The sequence below is a fragment of the Epinephelus lanceolatus genome, chromosome 8 (genome assembly GCF_041903045.1).
Source record: "Epinephelus lanceolatus isolate andai-2023 chromosome 8, ASM4190304v1, whole genome shotgun sequence".
NCBI lineage: Eukaryota > Metazoa > Chordata > Actinopteri > Perciformes > Serranidae > Epinephelus > Epinephelus lanceolatus.
Window position 1 is genome coordinate 46,006,415 of NC_135741.1, and position 24,593 is coordinate 46,031,007.

The window sequence follows — 24,593 nt, forward strand, 5'->3', positions numbered from 1 at the left end:
AATAACGGGTCGAAACTCTGATCAGATGTCTCAAGAAGGATCCGGGGGTATTATGGTTTTGGCTAGAAGAGCGAGAAAGAGACCTCCGGGGGAGCGCTTTTCACGAGGATCTAAAAAGTCAGTCGGTACGAGAGGCGCTAAGGGAAACAAGTCTACCCAGAGCCCTGCAGCGATGAGGTCCGGCGATATCTTTTATGATAAAAACAAAAACAAAACATACAAAAAAAAAACAAAACAAAACAAAAAAACACGGCTCTTTTACATCACAAATCGGCTGAGTGCAGCATGGCGGAGCTGCATTTATTTTCAGCCCCCATGACGCAGCTGTCTATCGATGAAAAGCTCTACACAGAGATTTTGCCTTTATCGGCCATTACCAACTCGGGGCCTATAGAGTTTTTCATTCCTGGAAACGGCGAAAAATATTTGGATTTGAACGACACCTTACTACACCTGCGACTGAAAATCACCAAAGCAGACGGTACGAACCTGGATAATGACGCGCCCGTAGGCCTCATGAATTATCCTCTGAATACCATTTTCAGTCAGTGCGACGTTATTCTCGGTGATAGATTGATATTGCAATCCAGCACCACTCTCCCGTACAGAGCCATGATCGAAACCCTCCTCAACTTTTCAGAAGATTCTCTAAAAAGTCAGTTTACCGCCGGGTTATTTTACAAAGACACGGCAGGCTCAATGGATTCTGTGGTGACAAATAACGGACCTGACAAAGCTCTAGTGAAGAGAGCTCAGTTCACTGCTAATTCCCGCGAGCTTCACCTGTTGGGCCCGCTCCACGCCGACATACTTTTCTGCGAGAGGCTTCTCTTGAACTCTGTGGATCTGAGAATTAAACCGACCCCCACTAGCGACGCCTTCTGTCTCATGCAAGCCGCTAACGCTAATTTTAAATTAAAAATATCGGGCGCTTCTTTGTTTGTCAAGGAAACGACCGTTTCCCCCACAGTGCGTCTGGGTCACACGGCGGCCCTGTTGAGGGGTAACGCGCTCTATCCTTTGTCCCGCATCAACGTGAAAACGTACTCCATCCCGGAAAATACTCGAGTATGTAATCAAGAAAATCTCTTTTTGGGCACGATGCCGAAATATATAGTGTTGGCTATGGTGAACCACGAAGCCTTTACGGGAAAAAATGACCTGTCACCCTTCAACTTTGCTCACAATGATGTGGAATACTTGGCCCTCTGTCAGGACGGCAGACAGGTGGCCGCCAAAGCTTTCCAGCCTCAATTTGACCAAGGCCAGTCAGTCAGAGAGTTTTACAACATGTATACGGCCACGGGAAGACACCTGAAAGATTTGCCGCTGGGCATCGACAGGGAGGATTTTAACCAGGGGTACTCGTTGTTTGTGTTTAATCTCAACGCGGCCAAAGACGCAGATGGCTTGTCCCCTGTCTCCAATGGGTACTTGAGGTTGGAAATGAGATTCAGAGTTCCCCTGCCGCATACAACCACTCTGATCGTGTACGCGTGTTATGAGAGTATTTTGGAGATCAACTCCAAACGTCAAGTGCTGGTGGATTATTATTGAGAAAAGAAAGAAAGAAAGAAAAGAAAGAATATGAATAACCACCAATTGGAAGGTGTCATGCGACATTTACTGGGAGATGCGTTTTGCGGCGTGTGGGCTTCAGACCAACTACCGGCGCTGATGTGCTCATTCAGACGTCCCCCCTACATGATCGTCAACATGCACCCTAGTCATCAGCCCGGAGAACACTGGCTAGCGCTCACTCTGGACCAAGATGGGAGCGCCACTTTTTTTGACTCGTTCGGACCACCGCCCGACTTTGTCTATTACCTGAAAACCGTGTTACAATTTTTAAAAAGCCGTTGTAAGAAAAAATTACTGTACCAGAAAAGACAACTTCAAGACGTCGCGTCGACCGCCTGCGGACAGCATTGTGTTTATTATTTATGTCATAGGGCCTGCAGGCTACCTTTTGAGAGCGTGCTGTCTCTGTATCACGACGACATTGTAAAAAATGATGAAATGGTATCAAAGTTTGTGAAAAAATATCAACGTTGTACAACGATTCAACGAGTAGATTCTTTTTACCACACCGCCTGTTCTCTAGAAATGTTCAAAGATTGTTACAACTTGTTTAAGAATTAAAAAAAAGACAAGACAAATGTCAATGTTGTTATTGTATGACTCTTTTATTAAAGTAATTATCACGCCGTATAATTAATCCAACTCCTTTTTACCGGCGTAACCCATTCCTCCTCCTCCTCCTCCTCCTCCTCCTCCTCCGCAAACGGAATTAAATCTTCTTTTTTCCGCTTTCCTTTCTCCCTCTCGACCAGCGCTATGGCCCCCTCTTCTCCTTCTTCCTCTTCTTCTGCTTCCTCTCCTTCACGCCACCCTCCAATGGTTTTGAGTCGACAATATTGAGCGCGAGCGCAAGGATTGGTCACAGAGCTTATCGGTATGTTGAGCTCCGTCAGAGTATTCAAAAACCCCGTCCATCCCTTGGGCGTTGGAGATTTCTTTTTATAAGAGACTGTTTTTAAACAAGTCAATCATATGCGAACCTCTCACAATCTTTCCCTAGTGAATAAATTGACCCTTGGGAGTCCACCTGTCCTGGCTCTTGACTAATTTCTTCATAATATACTCGGCATTTTTGCAGTCGCGCTGAGGAAGATTTTGCAGTACCTCGCGAGCCGTCTCATCCAGTCCTGCCTCTTTTTTGTCCTTTTCTTCATTTTCATCTTGTTTTTCTTCCGGCTCGTCAGAGTCGCGAGATAGGCCTCTCGCCGTCTTTAGGTAAAGTCGACGTTCCTCCTCCCCTTGTTTGACCAGGGTGAGGTATCTTTGTAACAGAGCGTTATATTTTTTAATTTTTTCATAAGGATTAAGCCCTCGCTCATTTAATATATCCCTCATTTTTGCGTCTAAATCATTTTCAGCCGTACGTCTCATGGCGTGAGATTCACCGTCGTTGTTGTTGTTGTTGCCCATAGTCTGACTCCTACGGCTCAGCTGTTGAGGCGTGACCAGAAACATCTTTTGAGACTTGTTTTTTTTTTTTTTTCTGATTAGCGCTGTAGTGTAAAAGTTTGAGCCAACAAATCAAGCAGCAAGGTTAAGATGTATAAATTGATTAAGAAACTTATATGATCATTAATCTGCATTTAAATATGGTAAAACATTGCTGTATGTGTAAAAGTACTCATAGCACCATAGCACCAGACTATGTAATCATGTTGTATGCACCAACTGAGAGAACACACTGTGTCTTGTTTAACGATGAAACACATACTCAAATGCTGTAATACATACACACATTCACAGATTGCACTCTAAAGGTTCACCTTGCATAAGACTGAGAGCACTGAGGACTGTATAGAAAGTCCCCAAAATACACATGTTTTTAAAAATAGAGTGAAAGCGAGACCAGACCTAAGGGAAGAAAACTTGGGAAATTCCAGGCTGCATTACACCATTAGAAATGGGCCCAATCAGAATTGGACACAAAGAAAGGTTTTCCACCAATAGAATTGGACTTAAGAGGGAAAGATTAGCAAAAAGAGGTGGAGACTCATTTGAATCTCCACCAGCATATAAGTCAGGGTTCTGAGAGCAGGTTTTCAGTCACACTCCGGAGTCTGACTCGCTAAGTTGTATGTGTTAAAGCCTGTTGACACATTAAACTTGATTGCATCGGACTTTGCCTGTTTCCAGTGTTTCTTTAAGTATTTGCCAGCTGAGCCTAAGGTACCAAATCGACATCTGAGAACAACTGACAAGAGACAAGAGGTTCAAGGTCGGGAGCCTACAGGCCCACTTCCAGGCACCGATTTTTGACACTTCAGCGCCTATTAATTAGTCCTCCTAGAAGCTGTCCAAAGATGGGCACAACCGCCGAAAGCAGAGGCAATAGAAACCCTCCGGACTGGGTCATCAGAGCTCGGCGCTTGGTTTTTAGGCTGGCTTTTTTATTTGCCAGCAATTTGATAATTTTCTTTTGCCTTTTGAGTTTTTCAATATTGAGCCCTGGTCAGGGGAATGTTTCCTTTTAAAACATTTAAAGAGAGTTCGCACAAAGACTGAAGAAAGTCGGAAGAGCCATGGTTAAGAATATCTTTACACCTCTGAGGCGTGGCGTGACACAAAGCACGCAGTAAAGGAGCATTCCTTTTTAAACGCGCAGACATGACGACGATGATGAATGATGATGATGATGATGATGATGATTCAGGGAGACCGTGATTTAGGTAGATGCACGACGGGCCACTGCTCCGGTAACAACCCCAATCTCAGTCTGTATTGTTCTGGACAATTTGGGGTGAGATCTACGATTAAATAACTGTGAGCGTCTGTGGTGGCATCTTCAAAGCTTTCTGAAAAAAAAAAAGTTTTTCTCAAAGGAAAAATTTGTTGAGCCAATATATTTATCTGTAACCTATCTCTGGGGTTTTTAAACAAGACCAGGTAATTACTGTTTAAGCTGATGGTCCGACTGTGTTTGCCCTGATGAAAAACATTTTGCGTCAACATCATGACGCTCATGTTCCTGTGGTGTCTGTATCGTGTAAAAATCTTGACTACTTCGGGATGGTCGGAAGCCTGAAAAATGACATCGTCCAGGATAATCAAGTGACTTTGATTGGGGGGAAACAGGTTCTCATCGTCAAAAGAATCAGGCAAGCCTTCAACAAATTTAATCTTTTTATTCATCTTTTGCAGTTCACCGTACATAGGCTGGAACGAAGTGTATATCCATACAATATTTTCAGGCACCTGAGACAAAACATCTTGACAGTTTTCCAATACACTTTTGACAAAAAAGTTTTTCCACAACCGCTGGGTCCCACAATCTGACATGAGAAAGGCACTCGCAGTCTAGGATCAAAGTCAATCGGCCGGTGGTCTGCAGAAAACATTTCAATAGCCAAACGGCAACGTTTTACCTGTGGAAAGCAGCCATCTCTTGTCAAATACCACACGAAACCTTTTTAAAAATGACGAGTTTTTAAGCAGAAACCTGTTTTTATCCCTCTTTATACCGTGTTGAAGAGTCTCAATAAACCCCTCCTCCTCCTCCTCCTCCCTCTCCCCCGTACGGTGGTTTTGCAGGTAACCCTCTACCAGCTCTTTGACGCTGTCAAAATTGATTTTTTCACAACATTCGTGCGTCTGAGTAATGCCCTTCACCCGCGTTTGTTTTTTCTGGTCAAGTAGGCGTAACTTTTAGGACCCGCCGCCGCAAATTCCTTTATGGTGTTGCCCCCCAACTCGTCCGTCAAGTCTCCCAAATAATTACCCAGTTTGAGCCCCTTCTCTCCCTCTTTTGCGACATAAATTAGAGAGTTGGTGTCGAGGTAAAGTACCCGATTTTGCAATTGATGCAAATAGTCATATAACTTTAGACGGCCGTAGGCTGTGGTGGATAGTGAGGAAAGCAAGGACTCATACATTGGTGAAACCAAACAACCATTAAACAAGCGCATGGCTCAACACAGAAGGGCAAACTCCTCAGGTCCAGTTTCTGCTGTTTATTTACATCTAAAGGAGAAGGCTCACTCTTTTGAGGACAGCAATGTGAAAATCTTGGACAGAGAGGACAGATGGTTCGAAAGAGGGGTGAAAGAATCCATCTACGTTAAAATAGAGAAACCGTCTCTAAACAGGGGAGGTGGCCTGAGACACCACCAATCCTCCATTTACAATGCGGCCCTTGCTGCTGTACCTAAGAGATTGAACAACAAAGACTGCCCGAAACTAACCTCAAGTGGCTCAAAGAAACACAACGACAGTCGTTCACTGGTAACCACACATCATGCCTAACGACTGTTGCTCACCAGTGGCCCCACCCACTCCTAACGACCGTCGTTCACTAGTGTGACTCACCTGACCCAAACAATGGTCCAGTGAAACTCCACTAACGAAGTATTGTCTTAGGAGGGTGGTGGGTGTACACCTCTACAGAGGTTAAAAACCTGAGTCTTACTCCACTGTTTGTCAGACTAGTGAGGACTAGTCAGACTGATGCGTTGAGAACTGATGAAGCCGCTTGGATAAGAGGCGAAACGTCTTCTAGACAAAATCAAAGTCCAGTTGCCTACGATTTAATTGTTGCCAGAAATTTCTCTGTATGTTTTGTCTCGACGGGTAAACGCTGTATGTAACACAGGTGCTCCTCGCTCTCGTCTTTTTCTACGGTTACGCCGCAGATTTTACATTTAACTTTTGGACACGCGTGTTGTTTACCGTTACCGTTCATAGCGATGTAGTATAGCATGTCGCATTTTTTGCATCTTTTAATCAGTTCGCAATTACTGCTCTTTGTGTTTGGCTAAACACGACACGGAATGGCACGTTCTGTTACAGTCGACGCAAACTACAGGTCGGAGCTCTTGCTCGCTACAGGAGGGGTCCGAGCAAACGGAGCAATGACCCTCGCAATAGTGACACACGACAGAGGTGTACCCCGTGTAGCAATACTCGCACACGTACAGTGATCCTAGGAAAGATTTCAGGCTCGTTATGCCGTAGTAGTGTTTTTCAAACAGAAACATAAACACTGTCTTTTGTCTTCTCGGTGAATCGGTTGCAAATTTAGAGAGCGTTCAAGCGTCGTCGGTTCTGTAGAACACTACAATTTTGCAGTTTGAGACTTTTTCAAATTTCGCTATATCGCCGAACGTTACTGCAGTCTGATCGTTCAAACCCGCCTTACTTTGAATGTCTCTGCCGAGCGCAAACGCTTCGCTATCGACAATATCGGGGTAAAGCAGGTGAGCCAGATTAATTGCAAAAGAAAGTTGGTTGTCGTGGCCGTTGATTACGACCCGCAGAGACCGTCGCTTTTTTTTAATAATCTCGCCGTCTAAGGTATTAGACAAGAGTCTTCTTCGACCGCCGCCTCGGGGGTTTTTGACGAGTTGGACGGTGAATACCAAATTACCGTCAGTTTTAACGGCTGTGTTAGATTGCACAATTCGGTCTAGGAAAGACTGTAAGTGAGTTAAATCAAACTCCTCTCCGCTCACGACGGAGGACGCACCTTGAGGCAGAGTATTGCCTCTCAACTCAAGCTGCACCAAATCTTGTCGTTCGACTTGTGAAATGACGTTCGTCACCGCTTGCGCCATCTCTGTAAACACCCTGACATAAAATTCACCAAAATCCGCCGTACCTTGATGTAGTTCTGTAATGTTGACGTTGAGCGGATGGCTGGATTCAACGTTGTTAAATCTAGGTCGCGTCACCACCCTCGACGAGGGTGAATTTTGAGGCGAGTTTTCTTGCTGCATTGTATGTTGATGTTCTAAATTTTCTGAATGAACATCCTCTACATTACCCCCTCGCTGTTGATTTTGACGGTCGGACATTGCACGTTGTACATTTTCTAAATGATTTAGAGCATGGTCTATGGCGTTAAAGACGCTCGTTTGATTTTGGGCACTTTGATTATTATCAAGTCGGGTCTCGGTTTTGAAATGTGTGTCGTTTGAGATCGAGGATTTGGCGGGTATTTGATTTAACAAATCTTGACATTGGCTTATCGTATTTAAAACAGCTTGCGTATGATTAAGTTCGGTGATAGCAAAATCAATATCTGAGAATGGGTCAGGGATAAAAGAAATGACGGGGCTTTGTTCTCTGATTAAAGAGTCGTACTGCGTGGTTATGCTGTTTGAAGAGGACAAGGGTATTTGATTTAACAAGTCTTGACATTGATTTATGGTGTTTAAAATGCTTTGAGAATGATCAAGATCTGCGATAGCCATATTGATGTCTGTGAGTGGGTCAGTGATTTCTACATCTTGTTGTGCTTCTCATAAAGACTGAGCGGGTTCTCGAGTTTCATTTAATACATTCTGGTTTAATTCTTGTATCATCACATCAAGTATTGCGGGACAGTGGTTGCTTTCATCCATGGTTACAGGAAATAAAAAACAAAATAAAAAAAAACAAACAACAACAACCCAAACTTACACTCAAACACCAAGGCCTAGCACAAAGAGGATCTCGCTCATGGCCCTTAGCATAGTACCAACGAGAAGATGTATTTTCTTCTTTCTCCCTCTGACAGGTCGCACGTTTGATACTATGCGTACATTTTCTGGGTCTTTTTGCTGAAAAGAGAGAGAGAGAGATTTATTCATTATTTTATTCAAATTGTATGCTAAATTAAATAACAAGTAATAAATATGAAATATACGTTTGTTGGTTAGATATATATCCCATATCTATATCACTTTCTTGTTCCTCACATAAAGATTGAGTGGGTTCCTGAGTTTCATTTAATACATTCTGGTTTAATTCTTGTATCATCACATCAAGTATTGCGGGACAGTGGTTGCTTTCATCCATGGTTACAGAAAATAAAAAACAAAATAAAAAAAAACAAACAACAACAACCCAAACTTACACTCAAACACCAAGGCCTAGCACAAAGAGGATCTCGCTCATGGCCCTTAGCATAGTACCAACGAGAAGATGTATTTTCTTCTTTCTCCCTCTGACAGGTCGCACGTTTGATACTATGCGTACATTTTCTGGGTCTTTTTGCTGAAAAGAGAGAGAGAGAGGGAGAGAGAGAGAGAGATTTATTCATTATTTTATTCAAATTGTATGCTAAATTAAATAACAAGTAATAAATATGAAATATACGTTTGTTGGTTAGATATATATCCCATATCTATATCACTTTCTTGTTCCTCACATAAAGATTGAGTGGGTTCCTGAGTTTCATTTAATACATTCTAGTTTAATTCATGTATCATCAAGTATTGAGGGACGGCGGTTGCTTTCAAGCTCAAACACCAAGGCCCATCACAAAGAGGATTTCGCTCATGGTCCTTAGCATAGTACCAACAAGAAGATGTATTTCTTGTCTCTCCCTCTGACAGGTTGCACATTTGAAACTATGCGTACATTTTCTGGGTGTTTTTGCTGAAAAAGAGAGAGAGAGAAGATAAGATAAGATACACCTTTATTGATCCCATAATTGAGAAATTCCAGTGTTACAGTGGTCAAGGGGAAAGAGTCAGATTAAAGATTTCAAAATTTAAACTTGAAAAACTAGGCATGCCAAATAAGTACAAAATACAAGAAACGGCAATAAATAACAATTATAATAGTAATAATAATAATAATAACAATAATGAAAAGCGGTGAATGAAAATGAGCTGTGGATAAAAGGGAGCACATCTAGTGCAAAGTGATCATTTTAAAAGTCATTATTTTATTCAAATTGTATTCTTAATGAAATAAAAACAAGTAATAAATATGAAATATACGTTTGTTGGTTAGGGGGAATGTTTATGAGCCGACGCGTGTTTCACATCGGACATATATCGATAATGGTCCAACTTCATGTTTGTAGCATTGCAGCGTGAAGCCGACACAGATCCTGCGTTTTTACTTTTTTGAAAAAGAAAATAAAAGGTTTTGACTCACCGGTTATACAAGCGTTGCGAGAAACACTCGGTCGACCGTCGCTGTCGTTGCTGCTGGTGCTGCTGGAGCTGCTGGCGCTGCTGCTGGGCGTCCGCCACCTCTTCCTCCCGGGTGCAGAAGAATGTAGCGTTTGTACAGGAGGACGTGTACCGTCCTTCGCATGCTCCGGAGCGGTCTGAGATGATGGTTGGACCGGGTCAGCTCTTTTAACCACGTCGGCTGTTGAGGGAATCGGTGCCGGAGCAGAGTGCTTAGTTTCTTCGGCCTCTGCTTGACGAATGATTTCACTCAACTCTTCCAGATTATTGACCGTGACTGTAAAACAAACAAAAACAACGGAATATATTGTGTATTAGATGCGTAAATGTGTGCGTTAACAACATCAACAAGAACAAGACTTACAGTTGGACAGGTTGTTATACTCTGGGCTCATGAGATAACCTTCGTCCGTTAGATTGATGATGTCTGTAAATAGAAAATAATAATAAATTAACGGATCACTGTGAAACTTAAAGGACAAGAAAATGGTTTAAAAATAGATGGTAAAAGTTTTCTTACCAAGGTCCATGATAGGTCTCGGTGTTCCTGTAAATGTGCTCTTTGGTGTGAGTAACTAACAAGTTGTGGAAAAAGCTGTATTTAAAGAAAAACGTACGAATGGTAACCTATACTTTATTGATTGTAATAGGCCTATGTGCTTAAAAGCTCACTCCATGATGGTCACACACACACACACACTATTCACTTTGCGTCAGTTTCTCCAAATCGCCTTAGCATATGGGGTGTGTGTGTGTGTGCGCGTGTGCGTGTGTGGAGGTGATTGTTGGGTGAGAATCGCTTGCACTTTCACACTTTGTACTTTTCGTTAGATCTCATCTTTTCACCCTCTGTAACTAATATAATTAACGTGGTTTTTTTATGTCACAAACAAAAAGAGTTTAAATAAACGGAATATTTAATTGCTGTGTGTGTGTGTGTGTGTGTGTGTGTTTGAGAGAAAGGGAAAAAAGAAGATGGTGAGGATTTATTTTAACTACATCACCGTATCGTGATATTGTGTCTGGCGCGTCTCATTCCCCCCTCCCTACATCCTGGCTCCCACAACATTCACCCCGGTGTGTTACTGGGAAAGTTCTTCATTCACAAATGCAGATATTTTAAGACTCATTGGAGGAATGAGCTAAAACTCTCAAGTCCCTCAGTCTTGTTAAAGAAAGCCCTTACATTATTTTCTTTACTAGAAACATTTAAGTTAATATGACTGTGATTTATTTTTTATTTTATTGTATCTATCTTTCAATAAAAAAAAAAAACATTCACCTCGGTGTTCACCCCAAGAGGAAAGAGTGATGCAGATACCCAAACGATTAAGAAGAAATTAAGAAGATTAGATTCACTGATTCAGAGAAAAACATGATACAGATAAAAGTGCTCCGTAGCTCCGAAGTAGGTCAAAGGTCACCATCCATCATCTTTAAATTTGACAGAAGCTGTATTATTCATTCTCTGGCGTCATCTTCATCCATGTTGCCATCGTCATCCTCGTCGTCGTCCTCCAAAGTAAATACTTTTGGTTGAGCTTTGATCAAATAGAGGATACATGAGACAAAGATCAGATTGTTATGAAGATATATCACACCTTTCATTACAATTACATTACATTTCGCAGATACAAGTTGCTCCCAAATCACTCACATGATTTCTTCTTTCCCATGATTTGCTCACGCAAGAAATTGCACTCTTGCTCAAGATCCTTTATTATTTTTTCTTGCCATTGGATCCTGGCTTCTAGGAACGCTACTTTGGAGACTGATCCTTAAAAACAAAAATGACAGCAGGATACAAAAAAGATTATGATTTGACAGTATTGAGTGAGCGAGTGAGAGAGTGAGTGAGAGTGAGAGAGAAAGACATGCATGCAACAAAGGTAGTGGACCAGATATGGTGTGTGCCTTAACTTGATTTGTAAGCACATGTGTACTGACAAAACCTGCCAACAAGCAGAAGAATTGGAAGACATTTAGGAATTTAGCAACACAATCTGCCTTTTTCATCAGCTGAGGCTTGAACTCACAACCTCTGAGACTAAGAATCAATTTCTATCTCACTGAGCTAATTAGTCAGTGACAATTCATGTGTAGCTTCACAAACTGACTAAGCCAGATGTGCAGGTTTAGCAGCCGTCCATGCATGGAAAAGCAGATTTCAAACCACTGTAAAAAAATTCACTTATCAAAACAAAAATCTGAAAATACACATATTGCATCTAGACAGCATGGAGATGTTGGTAATTTGTTTGTAACAATGATTGATTTGCTTCATAAGTGAAAAACTGATGTTTAACTAGTTGAGCTATGTGCAAAGTGAAGCAATAAGCAATAAGCTGGAGCACAGGAAGATGTTTACATTACAGTGTGGATTCTGCACCAGTTGAGACTTGAATCTGCAACCTCTGAAACCTAAGATGGTCCTCTACCGCTCTGAGCTAATTGGCAAGTAGCAACTCAACAGTGGCTTCATAAATTGAGTAAGCCATTCACTGTGTAGGAAAGCAGCCATCCGTGCATGGAAAGGCAGATTTGAAACCACTGTAAAAAATTCAGTTATTAAGACAAAAATGTGAAAATACACATATTGCATCTAGACAGCATGGGGATGTTGGTAATTTATTTTAACAATGATTGATTTGCTTCATAAGTGAAAAACTGATGTTTAACTAGTTGAGCTATGTGTAAAGTGAGAAGCCTCAGATGGTTTCACACTAAAGTATTGACACTGGATCTTTGTGCAAAGTTTGGTTTATTTTCAAGCATGAGAAGGCAGATTTTCTAGCAGAAAAAAGACTTGTAGATGCTGAACAACGATGAGTCAGGCTCAAGCAATTCTAAGCAATAAACTGGAGCACAGGAAGATGATTAAGATGTTTAAATTACAATGTGGATTCTGCACCAGTTGAGGCTCAAACCCGCAACCTCCGGAACCTAAGACGGTCATCTACCGCTCTGAGCTAATTGGCAAGTAGCAACTCAACAGTGGCTTCATAAACTGAGCAAGCCATTCACTGTGTAGGAAAGCAGCCATCCGTGCAGGGAAAGGCAGATTTGAAACCACTGTAAAAAATTGAGTTATTAAGACAAAAATCTGAAAATACACATATTGCATCTAGACAGCATGGGGATGTTGGTAATTTGTTTGTAACAATGATTGATTTGCTCCATAAGTGAAAAACTGATGTTTAAAATTGCCATTTTTACATTGACTCCAATTGTTCACATTAGAGCAAAATTCAAAATGCTGTCAAAAATTCAGTTTTTGAGATAAAATTCTGAAATTTGCCACACATCAATCTAGAATTTTGTCATTTTTTTCATGAACATTGAAGATTTATTTAGCAAGAATTTGCATGTATATTTTTACAGTACCGTTTACAGTCAAACATTTTGATGCACTGTAGGCTCAATTTTTGATAAATCAAAAATCTGAGAAACAGTTTTTGTATGACAGTCTGGAGATGCTCTGTAGCAAGTTTGGTGTCAATTGAGCAAAAATTGTGGGAGGAGATAGGTTTAAGAAGTTTTACAGTTTTTGAAAAAAAACAGAGTGATGAACTTCATAATTTTTAATAGGTTTAAATGTACAAAAGTTTCTTCCGTATTGGGGCTACAGTTTGATGAAAGTTGTGAAGTTGTAGCACATATGGTTGATTTGTTATGAAGTTTTGAACTTTAGACGCTTGCTGTAGCGCCACCATCAGGACTATTGGCTTGAGTTTACAGCTGAGGATATCTGGCATGAGACTGGACCTTTGTGCAAAGTTTGGTGAGTTTTCACCCATGGGAAGTATGATTTCCTCGGAAGAAGAAAGAAGAAAGAAGAAGAAGAAGAAGAAGAAGAAGAAGAATACCTAGGATTACAATAGTGTCTTGGCAGCTTAGCTGCCTGGACCCTAATAATCTACACAAAATTCAAAAGCTCTTCTTGTTCGTATCACAAAATGTGGTTCATACTAAAGCATTACACACCTACATTCACATTTTATGTCAATGTTACTGTTTCTTTCCTACTATTCACAAGAGTACCCAGCTGCAGACAAGATGGTGGACAAGGGCGCCAACATATATCCAATCCATACTGGAAGTCCATACCGGAAGTTAATCTTCTTCGTGTCTACGATACCAGAAGTCCATACCGGAAGTCAGTTTTTTGTTTTGTTTTTTCCCCATAAGTCGGTTTTTAAGTCTGTCTTTTTTATATTATTTATTTTAGCAATACATTTACAAACTTTGAAGCAGTCAACAATTATATATATATATATATATATATATATATATACAGTACAGGCCAAAAGTTTGGACACACCTTCTCATTCAATGCGTTTTCTTTATTTTCATGACTATTTACATTGTAGATTCTCACTGAAGGCATCAAAACTATGAATGAACACATGTGGAGTTATGTACTTAACAAAAAAAGGTGAAATAACTGAAAACATGTTTTATATTCTAGTTTCTTCAAAATAGCCACCCTTTGCTCTGATTACTGCTTTGCACACTCTTGGCATTCTCTCCATGAGCTTCAAGAGGTAGTCACCTGAAATAGTTTCCACTTCACAGGTGTGTCTTATCAGGGTTAATTAGTGGAATTTCTTGCTTTATCAATGGGGTTGGGACCATCAGTTGTGTTGTGCAGAAGTCAGGTTAATACACAGCCGATAGCCCTATTGGACAACTGTTAAAATTCATATTATGGCAAGAACCAATCAGCTAACTAAAGAAAAACCAGTGGCCATCATTACTTTAAGAAATGAAGGTCTGTCAGTCTGGAAAATTGCAAAAACTTTAAATGTGTCCCCAAGTGGAGTCGCAAAAACCATCAAGCGCTACAACGAAACTGGCACACATGAGGACCGACCCAGGAAAGGAAGACCAAGAGTCACCTCTGCTTCTGAGGATAAGCTCATCCCAGTCACCAGCCTCAGAAATCGCAAGTTAACAGCAGCTCAGATCAGAGACCAGATGAATGCCACACAGAGTTCTAGCAGCAGACCCATCTCTAGAACAACTGTTAAGAGGAGACTGCGCCAATCAGGCCTTCATGGTCAAATAGCTGCTAGGAAACCACTGCTAAGGAGAGGCAACAAGCAGAAGAGATTTGTTTGGGCCAAGAAACACAAGGAATGGACATTAGACCAGTGGAAATCTGTGCTTTGGTCTGATGAGTCCAAATTTGAGATCTTGATTCCAACCGCCGTGTCTTTGTGAGACGCAGAAAAGGTGAACGGATGGATTCCACATGCCTGGTTCCCACTGTGAAGCATGGAGGAGGAGGTGTGATGGTGTGGGGGTGTTTTGCTGGTGACACTGTTGGGGATTTATTCAAAATTGAAGGCACACTGAACCAGCATGGCTACCACAGCATCCTGCAGCGACATGCCATCCCATCCGGTTTGCGTTTAGTTGGATGATCATTTATTTTTCAACAGGACAATGACCCCAAACACACCTCCAGGCTGTGTAAGGGCTATTTGACCAAGAAGGAGAGTGATGGAGTGCTGCGGCAGATGACCTGGCCTCCACAGTCACCGGACCTGAACCCAATCGAGATGGTTTGGGGTGAGCTGGACCGCAGAGTGAAGGCAAAGGGGCCAACAAGTGCTAAACACCTCTGGGAACTCCTTCAAGACTGTTGGAAAACCATTTCAGGTGACTACCTCTTGAAGCTCATGGAGAGAATGCCAAGAGTGTGCAAAGCAGTAATCAGAGCAAAGGGTGGCTATTTTGAAGAAACTAGAATATAAAACATGTTTTCAGTTATTTCACCTTTTTTTGTTAAGTACATAACTCCACATGTGTTCATTCATAGTTTTGATGCCTTCAGTGAGAATCTACAATGTAAATAGTCATGAAAATAAAGAAAACGCATTGAATGAGAAGGTGTGTCCAAACTTTTGGCCTGTACTGTATATATATATATATATATATATATATATATATACACATACAGTACAAAACATGATTGTATTTAAAATAATTGTTGAAATAATTGTATTATTAATATTATATATATATATATATATATATATATATATATATATATATATTGTTGAAATAATTGTATTATTAATATTATTATTATACATATATATATATATATATATTAATATTATTATTATACATATATATATATATATGTATAATAATAATATTAATAATACAATTATTTCAACAATTATTTTAAATACAATCATGTTTTGTTTGGAATAACATTGACCTTAACAAGTTAAACCTACAAAAATTGCAGAAAATCAGCAAACACATGAATTTTAGTTGGATTAATTTTTAACAAAGATTAAATAAGGTGAGCACTTTATTGGGCTACAGTTGCAACATGCAGATTACTATCAGGTCATTCAAAACAACTGAAAACCATGGACACAACAAATGTCATATTTACTCTTACATCAGTATGGTTAATTGTAACTATTTAACTATTAAATGAACGTAATAATTAGATTGTCATATTGTCAGATGTATTCTATCATATTTCAGGAACACATGTAAACACAATATTACACTATTGTACTGGCAACATGAAGAAGCAGACTTGGAGTTCTCTTTTTTGTGAATAAGTTTTTATTCCAGATATCCATATCAATCTCAAAAGTAGAAAAAAAACAAAGAAAACAAATGGAAAAACAGTAAAATAAATAGGGCTAACCCAAAAAATTTGAAGCTTCGAAGCTTTGTTCGCACAGGATTCGATTGTGGAAAAAAAAATCGAAGCTTCAGCGCTTTTTTTCCCGTTTTTTTGGGAGAGGCCTTAAACGCAACACTAACCCCCACCTGTCCCATACTGACAACGAGCGCACTGAGAGCTGGCAGACATGTCCGAGAGGTGTGTGTGGTTGCACTTTAAAATATGCCCCGACAACCCGCAGTTCCACCGTTCCATCGTTTGTGAATATTTTACCTTAATTCTAGTGTTGGAAGAAACTACGTTTTCGCCATAATTTAATGTCGAATGTCCATAAATGGATTTGAAGGTCAGCCCTAAAAATAATTTATTTGTTTGGTCTATAAAATTTAAGAAAATGGTATAAAATGTCAACCACTGTTCCACAAATCACAAGATCCCAAGATGCAGCCTAAAATGTCTTGTTTTGTCCCAAACAAATATCATTAAACATTACTGTTAAATGTAGAAGTATATGATCTCAAACAGATACTTCTCATCAACATACCATGGAAATGAACTGCATTTTCCGTATGGTTTTTCAGGTGCCTCTGGATTGCGCTCTCATTTTTGGTTTTAAATTTGGGGCAGAGAGGACACCCAAACTCGGATGGTGAAAGGGTTGTGTGACCCAGACTGGCTTCGTCACTCAAAATAGAGGGGTGCATCTGAAAAAAGGAGAAGTCAATCAACATTGATAGCTCGAAAACAAACTGAACATCAACCATATTTTACCAATCTAAAGGACTCATGGTGGAGGAGGCACTACAGCTATTTATGTATCCACATGTGTATGTGTATTAGTGCTCTGCATTACTAAAACATAATACAAATGTATTTTTTGCAGACACCCGGGGCTATGTTATTTATCTGACCCGGTTAACCCTCGGGGGTCGCTCATGTCGTATACCACATGAGACGACTCTCGTTACTATTTATAGAATATCTCCGGGGAAAAAAAGATGTATAGAACTTGACTGAGCAGTGCAGGGTTGAGGTTATACAAGCATTAATACACAAGGAGACCAGGCGAACCAAAAATTGGGAAAAAAATGGCTTGTGTGCAGTGAGTGTGTGCACAGATGTTTTACACCACAACACACCAAAACGCAGAGGAACACATATTAACCCAGCTGCAAACTACACATCTAAATTAACCAACACATCTAGCGAGGGCAGTAATAGTCTCTGACCAACATCAACACTGTTTACACACAGACATTGATGAAAGGGAGCACAGCAGACCTTGCAGAGCTGGGGCCTGTATCACGAAGCAGGATTAATGTCTTAGCGAGGTAACTTCAGGGTTAACCCTGGGTTTTTGGTCTCACGAAGCCGGTTCAGTTCTTATGGGGTAGATCACCATGGTAACTTACTCTGAACGGCTATCCTGCTCCGGAGCAGGGTAAGTTCAGGGTTGAATCTGATCCTATTAAAAGCACCACCCACTGGCCAATCAGCTGTTCAGAAAAAAATGACTCCGCTGACAGAAATGCAGCCCAGTCATGACGGGAAGTTTAATTAATTAAAAGCGCTTTGGGGTTGCATTTTTGATGTATGAAAGGCGCTATATAAATATAAGTTTGATTGATTGATAATTTGATTGATTTTGATTTGAAAGTTTATTTTGAACATTAAAAAAGAAAAGAAAGCAACAACAACAGACAATGAAAAGATTGTTCAAAAAGGAGTGGAAAGAAGTGGAACTTTCATCCCACCCCTTCATAAGAAAGAAACTGATCATTTGCGGACACTTAATAGCACCATTAATTAGTGCCAAAATTTTTGTTGTTGGAGGAAATGATCCCTGTTAAAGATAATGGGCCTAATTGACAGCTTTGCTGCTGGAAATGTGGAAAGTAGTCTATCATGTCTACACTTCATGGTGTTTGAGGGATTTTCCTTTTTGTTTTTTAAAGAGGGACACTAGCTATATTTCTGCGCAGCTGTTAATTTCTAACACAGCTCAATATCAGGATGATTTTATTCAGACTATCAATTTGGTGTTGATATGATTTAATTGTGGCGTCAGCTTTAAGCTTTATTGTAGCATATATAACGTTATGACAAAGAAGACCAGTTTATCAGACGCAATGATGTTAGACGATAATTGTAATACACGCAATTCATCTGCGCAGCATTGATTTCATGGGATTCAAAGGTGTGATCAGTGTCAGATGTACAGGTACAGGTACTGTAGCTACTTGAACCAGTGATGAGTAATTTAACCTACACATCATTTTATTTGCTGCCTTGTTTTGTCTTGATTTTTCCCTCTCTCCTCCTCTATTTCTTCTTTCCTCACCCGTTTTTTTTCTCTATTAAGTGATTTCATTGATGTTTTGACAGGGGAATTTCTCTTCTAACGTCTCCGGCACTTTTCTTTTTTTAATCTTGTAAATGTTATACTGTCTGTTTTTAACATTATGTGCAAACAAACTAATCTAAACTAAAGCTAAACATTATTCATCCCGTTATGCGTTGCCACGCATGTTTCCTCCTCCTGCAGCTGCCACGGTGTTGGCCTTTTCTCTAATGTTGCTTTTCTCCTCCTCATATTTTAATAGAATTAATCTCTGATCCTCACGAGAAACACTTTTTTCCCCTCACATACGGCGCTCTGTGAGGACGCTCAGTGACGCTGCGCTTCTCTCATGATTGTGATTGGTCCGCTGCGTGCGCGTTCATGGCTCTTGATAAAGCAACACTGGGTTGAGTTACCGAGTTGATATCCAGCATCGTGATACTGATTATCCTGATTGCCATTGTTAGGGTTGGTCAACCCAGGATAGGTCTGGCTAACCCAGCTAACGTTAAGTTATTACCAATCATGCCCTCGTTTTTACACAACAGATGTAGCTAAACCCACCAGCCGGTGGTAGTAATTTGTGCATGCCGAGATTCCCCACATAGACGTCCCCCTAATGATTCGATACATTACGTAGAATTGCATCTTAGAGAACATAACACACGTGTTAAAAGATAATGAAGATGACGGCGCGTATAAACGCAGTGGCTTGGTACTCTATGCTAGTGCTAGCTACTAGCTACTACTGCTAGTGCTAAGTGCCGAACAGATAAAGTTGTCTAATTCTAATAATTAAAAGACTCGTTCCCTTACCGCTCTTTCTCTTCGTCATGCGTGTATTGTTTGCATTCTTCTTCTTCTTCTTCTTCTTCTTCTTCTTCTATGGAGTTTATTGGTGGTTGGCAACCAACTTGAAGGTGCATTACCGCCACCTACAGGACTGGAGTGTGGGAAAGTAGATTTGCAGACAAAACAAAACAAAACAAATTAAAAAAAAAAAAGGGAAATTAAATCCTCTCCATCAGCCGTGTATCTTTTAGATATATGATTAAATGTTTGGGTATATTATTTGACTATACTCTGAGCAGGTTCCCTACACTTAAACATATCTTTGCCTTCTCTGCTGCTGTTATTGCCCTCCTTTCCTCCTCATATGCTCTACACTCCAACAAAACATGCTGGACAGATTCAGACTGACCACAGTGATTACATTTGCCATGGGGGTGTTATACCTATTTAATGTAGTGTATTATTCAGTCCTGTGTGCCCTATCCTAAGTCGTGTGATGACTGCCTCTTCCCTCCGGCTCCTGCCCATCCTTCTTCCCAACCCAACCTGTTTCTGTATGTAATATAAGTGTCTTCCCGTGTCTTGGATGTCCCAGTGTTCTTGCCACACTTTTCTCACGTGTTTCTTAATTATTGATTTACCCTCTGCCCTGCTTAACGGAATTTCTGCATTTACAGTGTGTGATTTAAGTGATTGTTTGGCCAGAGTATCAACCCTTCATTTCCTTCTATTCCTACATGGGAAGGAACCCAAATAAAGCAGACCATCAGACCCTTCTTGAGGGTCAGACGACTTCATGGTTTTGATACTTGTAAGTGCTGCCCAGCTGTCTGATGCTATTAGTGTGTTGTTATGATTGTTTTCTTCTATCCACTCCAAACCTAATATAATAGCTGAAAGCTCCACTGCATATACTGATAAATGATCTGTGGTTCTTTTCTTGATATGTACTTTGTGGTGTGGAATGAAAACTGCAGCTCCTGTTAGTCCAGTATCAGGGTCTTTTAACCCATCAGTGAAAATCATTGTTTTGTCTGAGAAGTGTTGTTCCAGATAACTCTGAGCTACCCTCCCAGGAGAGACTTGCTTACTCCTTTTCTTGAGTTGTTTCTGTATTTCTAGGTTTACTGATGGTTCTACAAATAGCCAGGGACAAGTATGTCAATATATGGGATTGTCGGACTGAATTGTATATGACCTAAACCTGCTTGTTCTGCCTTTATGTTCCCTATCCATCCAAAAGCTCATAAAATTAGAGTCATTGTGCTCCCAACAGTCCTCCAGGATGGCTTTAGCAGGGTGTGAAATGCTATACCCTTGAAGATTGACCCAGTATGCTAACGTAAGTTTCATTCTTCTGATCTGCAAAGGCTGTTCCCCCATTTCCACTTGTATGGCTGCTACTGAAGAGGATTTAAATGTTCCACTACATATCCTCAGTCCCTGTGTCTCATCATCCAGTTTTTTAAGATGAGTTTCTGCTGCTGATAAATACCCTATACACCCGTAGTCTAGTGTTGCTCTCATAATAGTCTGATATTTAACAGTGATACTCTGGTTGCTCCCCAGTCTCTTCCTGACAGGCATCTTAAGAGACTGTTGACCCGTTTGCACTTGCCTTACTTTATCAATGTGACACTTCCAAGTCAACTTTTCATCTAACCACATACCCAGTAATCTAATAACCCTGACCTGCTCAATTGTTTGGCCATACAGTTTCAAGGAGATCTCTTTGTGATGTCTGGAAAAACATATTCCTTGTGTCTTTGCAACTGATAGTTTAAAGTCCCATACATCTGCCCACTGCTCCACCTTCTCAATTGCCACCTGCAGTTTCTTCTGTATAAATTTCAGATTCCGCCCCCTTATCCATAAGGCCCCGTCATCAGCGTACAGTGACTTCCCTATACCTTGCTCAGTTTGTTCAAAAATATAATTGATCATGATGTTAAACAGGATTGGACTGCAGACACTTCCCTGTGGTGTTCCATTCTCAACTTGATATATTTTTGAATATTCTGTACCCACTTTAACTTCAATTGTTCTCCCATGTGAAATCTGATACCCAGTTGTACAGTTTCCCATTCACACCTAATTTACTGAGTTTGATGAGTAGTCCCTCTTTCCATAACATATCGTACGCTTTCTCAATATCAAAAAATACAGCAATCACCATTTCTCTGTTGGTCTGAGCTTTCCTTATTTCTGATTCTAGACATAAGACACTATCCATCATCCCTCTTCCCCTACGAAATCCACTTTGATAATTTGACAATAATTTTTTTTACTCTCTAAAAAGTGTGTTTCTCTGCGTCTCTCTGTCACCATCCGTTCCAAAGCTTTCCTTAACTGCAATGTTAGAGCGATGGGTCTGTAACTAGAGGGATTTGATGAGTCTTTACCTGGTTTTACTATAACCGGTTCCTTCCATATTGATGGGAGTTTGCCTGTGTCCCATATTTTATTAAACAGTCTTAACACTGCTTCAAGCGCACTGTCTGTCATATGAGCTAAAACACTATAGCATACACCATCTTTCCCTGGTGACGTTTGTCATGCATTTAATATTGCTCTCTTCATTTCAATAAATAAAGTAAATCTAGGTCTTCTCCTGATGATGCCCTTCTTTCTGTAATTCCTATATTTTGTGTACGGGTATTATCTCTACACTGCTTAGCTTTTATAGATAAATTATCTGAGCTGTGAACCTTCACAAACGTCTTCACTAGGAGCTCTGCCTTTTCTACAGTACTTATTGCTGTCATGTTATTGCTATGCATCACTGGTATTTCAAAGTTACTCTTTATGCCATTCATTTTCCTAATCATTCCCCATACATCTGCCAACTGTGTTTCTCTCCCACTTTTATTGCAGTATTGTCTCCAGTATGTCCGTTTTGCTGATCTTATTGTTTTTCGAACTAATGCTTGTGCTCTTTTGTATTGCATCAATGTGTCTTGTGTGTGGTGAGCTTTCAATTGTCTAAGTGTTCTATTTCTCATTTTTATTGCTTTTCTACACTTGTCATTCCACCACGGCACACTCTTTCCTCGTTGACTACCTCTACTCTTCGGAATAGTTTCTTCTGCTGTCTGTATCAACGCTGTTATCAATTTCCTGTTCATTTCCTCTACATCTGTTACATTCTCTTCCAGCAGTTTAACACACCTGGCTTCACTTAATATCTGGAATGCATCCCAATCTGCTTTATCCAACTTCCATCTTGGTGTCCTTGCTCCCCCATCTTGGTGTATTTCTATTCCAATCTTGATCATTATTGGATAATGAGCACTGCCTACTGTTGACCGGTTTAACACTTCCCAAATACTGACACCTGCAATTATAGTGGATGTGAGTGTCAGATCAATTACACTCTCTGTGTTCTGTCAACTATTATACCTTGTGCCCTTTCCATCATTTATACACACCAAACCCATATTATCTATAAACTCCTCTATTAGTGACCCATTTGCATCCGTATTATTGCTCCCCCATAACGTGCTATGAGCATTAAAGTCCCCACACCATACTAGTTTCCCTTGTGTCAGCCCACTTGCATCATTCAATATATCAGTACTCAGTCTATTACATGGGTTATAGTAATTGACTATTGTTAAACTGCTCTTTTCTGTCCATACCTTAATTACAATGGATTCTTGTTCCTTTCCTATTTTAAGTAAGTTATAATTCAACCCATTCCTCACAAATGTTGCCACTCCTCCACCTTTCCCAGTTTCGCTATCATTTCTTATTGCAGTGTAACCATACATAACAAAATCCCATTGAGGTTTTAAGCATGTCTCTTGAATACATATTACATGAGGTTTGTCTGATAAGTTTGATAGAATTTTTTTTAAACTCTTGTCCATTAGAGATAAGACTCCTTGCATTCCACTGTAAAATAATTGAGATCATGATGATCCACCAGCCCATGTCTGAGAGTTAGATGTTTCCCCAGCTAATATTTCCTCCACTGCTTCCCAGCTTATCCCCTCAAGTCCAAGATATTTCTCAGCTGCTCTCACAATAATCTTAATCTTTTCCATTTTCCTGTTTGCTTGTGCCGAACAATTAATCACCTCAATCATAAACAACACAAATTCATTTTTGCCCACAATCAGCGTATCCTCCTTTATGTCTGGTTTAACACATCCTCCACAAGGTCTACTGTTACTCTCTGCTTCCACTGGTTTAGAGGCAACTGTCTGCACTGTCTTTACTTTTTTCGCTGCCTCTGCATATGTAATCCCCTTGGAGATTTTAACTTTCTGCACCTCAGCCACTGTCTTGCTTACGTCACATCCTCGATAAGCGGAAGTATGCTCCCCTCCACAGTTGCAACACTTTAGCTTAGCCCCCTTCTTCACATTTGCCATACTCGTGCTCACCTGCACATCTACCGCATCTTTGTTTGCCTTTGCAAATTGCCGCTACATGACCATACTTTTGGCACTTGAAGCATCGCAGTGGTGGAGGAATATATGGTCTCACCTCATAGCTCATATATCCTATATACACTTTGCTCGGCAACCTAGGTTCATCAAATTTAATCAGTACAGACAGGCTGTCGCATTTCTCTCCATTTCTGGCTGTTTTCAACCGTCTGGCTTCCAACACCTTTGCACCCACCACATTATCTTTAACCTGGTCTGTTGACACAACCGTAGGTATTCCTGAAATGACTCCCCTAGTCGGCTTCCTATCCTCAGGTATTGAACACTGCACTCTTTTACCGTCAATCTTGTTCAGTCTTATGGCCTTTCCTTGTTGTGCACTATCCCTACAGAAGATCAACAATGATCCATTTCGCAACACTTGGGCATGCTTAATCTCTCCTACCGACTTGTGAATTGCCTTTGTCAGCTGAAGTGGGTTCCACTCACCGAACGATGCACTGTCTTGAGAGAGTTCGATGTAGATTTTATATTCCTCACTCTGCTTTGTTGTTGATATTATACTTTACTCACTATCAGTTCCTTCTATGTTGCCTCTATCATTTTGCTGTCTCTGTTTTTTATGTTTTCTCTGTTTATTTTGACCTGCCAAACTCCAGCCATCTTCCTTCCCGTCTGCCACTTCACTTCCTCCCATCTCACTTCCTGATCCGTCACTTCCCTCTGCCATCTCCTGCCCATTCACAGTCCAGCTGTTGCCGACACGCTCCCTTCTCCAGGCTCTCTCGGTCAACTCGTGTACAGGAACCAACCAGAGCACGGAGCTATCCTTGCATTCTTCTCTTCATCTTCTCCGTTGTCTTCTTCCTCTTCTTCTACGGTGAATAATACACACACAGACCAACCTCCGGTATGGATTGGATATATGG

The 24,593-nt window shown here is 40.5% G+C and overlaps 2 protein-coding genes across 3 annotated transcripts; one reads left to right on the forward strand and one right to left on the reverse strand.

Annotated features, from left to right (window-relative positions):
- Positions 1 to 315: 315 nt before the first annotated feature.
- LOC144464203 (uncharacterized protein F54H12.2-like) lies at positions 316 to 1,557 on the forward strand. The gene has a single exon (XM_078170427.1). The coding sequence runs from the start codon at positions 316 to 318 to the stop codon at positions 1,555 to 1,557; it is 1,242 nt and encodes a 413-aa protein (XP_078026553.1).
- A 3,126-nt stretch (positions 1,558 to 4,683) lies between these two features.
- LOC117258211 (uncharacterized) lies at positions 4,684 to 19,441 on the reverse strand. 2 transcript variants are annotated; one of them, XM_078170371.1, is made up of 9 exons: positions 19,295 to 19,441; positions 16,682 to 16,841; positions 11,137 to 11,256; positions 10,000 to 11,020; positions 9,844 to 9,906; positions 9,442 to 9,756; positions 8,854 to 8,934; positions 8,411 to 8,550; positions 4,684 to 8,114 (listed from the first exon to the last, which is right to left on the reverse strand). In XM_078170371.1, exons 4-9 carry the CDS (start codon positions 10,007 to 10,009, stop codon positions 7,977 to 7,979), a joined length of 747 nt encoding a protein of 248 aa, XP_078026497.1. In that variant the 5' UTR covers positions 10,010 to 11,020; positions 11,137 to 11,256; positions 16,682 to 16,841; positions 19,295 to 19,441; the 3' UTR covers positions 4,684 to 7,976. The 2 variants fall into 2 exon arrangements, 1 of the variants encoding a protein (XP_078026497.1); XR_013491972.1 differs by lacking the exons at positions 4,684 to 8,114; positions 8,411 to 8,550; positions 16,682 to 16,841 and having other exon boundaries at positions 8,560 to 8,934; positions 9,844 to 11,020; positions 19,295 to 19,398.
- Positions 19,442 to 24,593: the final 5,152 nt, after the last annotated feature.

What these genes read in the sequence shown, in the direction of transcription:
- LOC144464203 (XM_078170427.1), top strand. Translation starts at nt 316, where the DNA reads ATGACGCAGCTGTCTATCGATGAAAAGCTCTACACAGAGATTTTGCCT.
- LOC117258211 (XM_078170371.1), bottom strand. An exon ending in AGAAATACATCTTCTTGTTG is followed by an intron (nt 8,551 to 8,853) that starts GTACTATGCTAA and finishes CTCTCTTTTCAG; the next exon opens with CAAAAAGACCCAGAAAATGT. An exon ending in CTAGGCCTTGGTGTTTGAGT is followed by an intron (nt 8,115 to 8,410) that starts GTAAGTTTGGGT and finishes CTCTCTTTTCAG; the next exon opens with CAAAAAGACCCAGAAAATGT.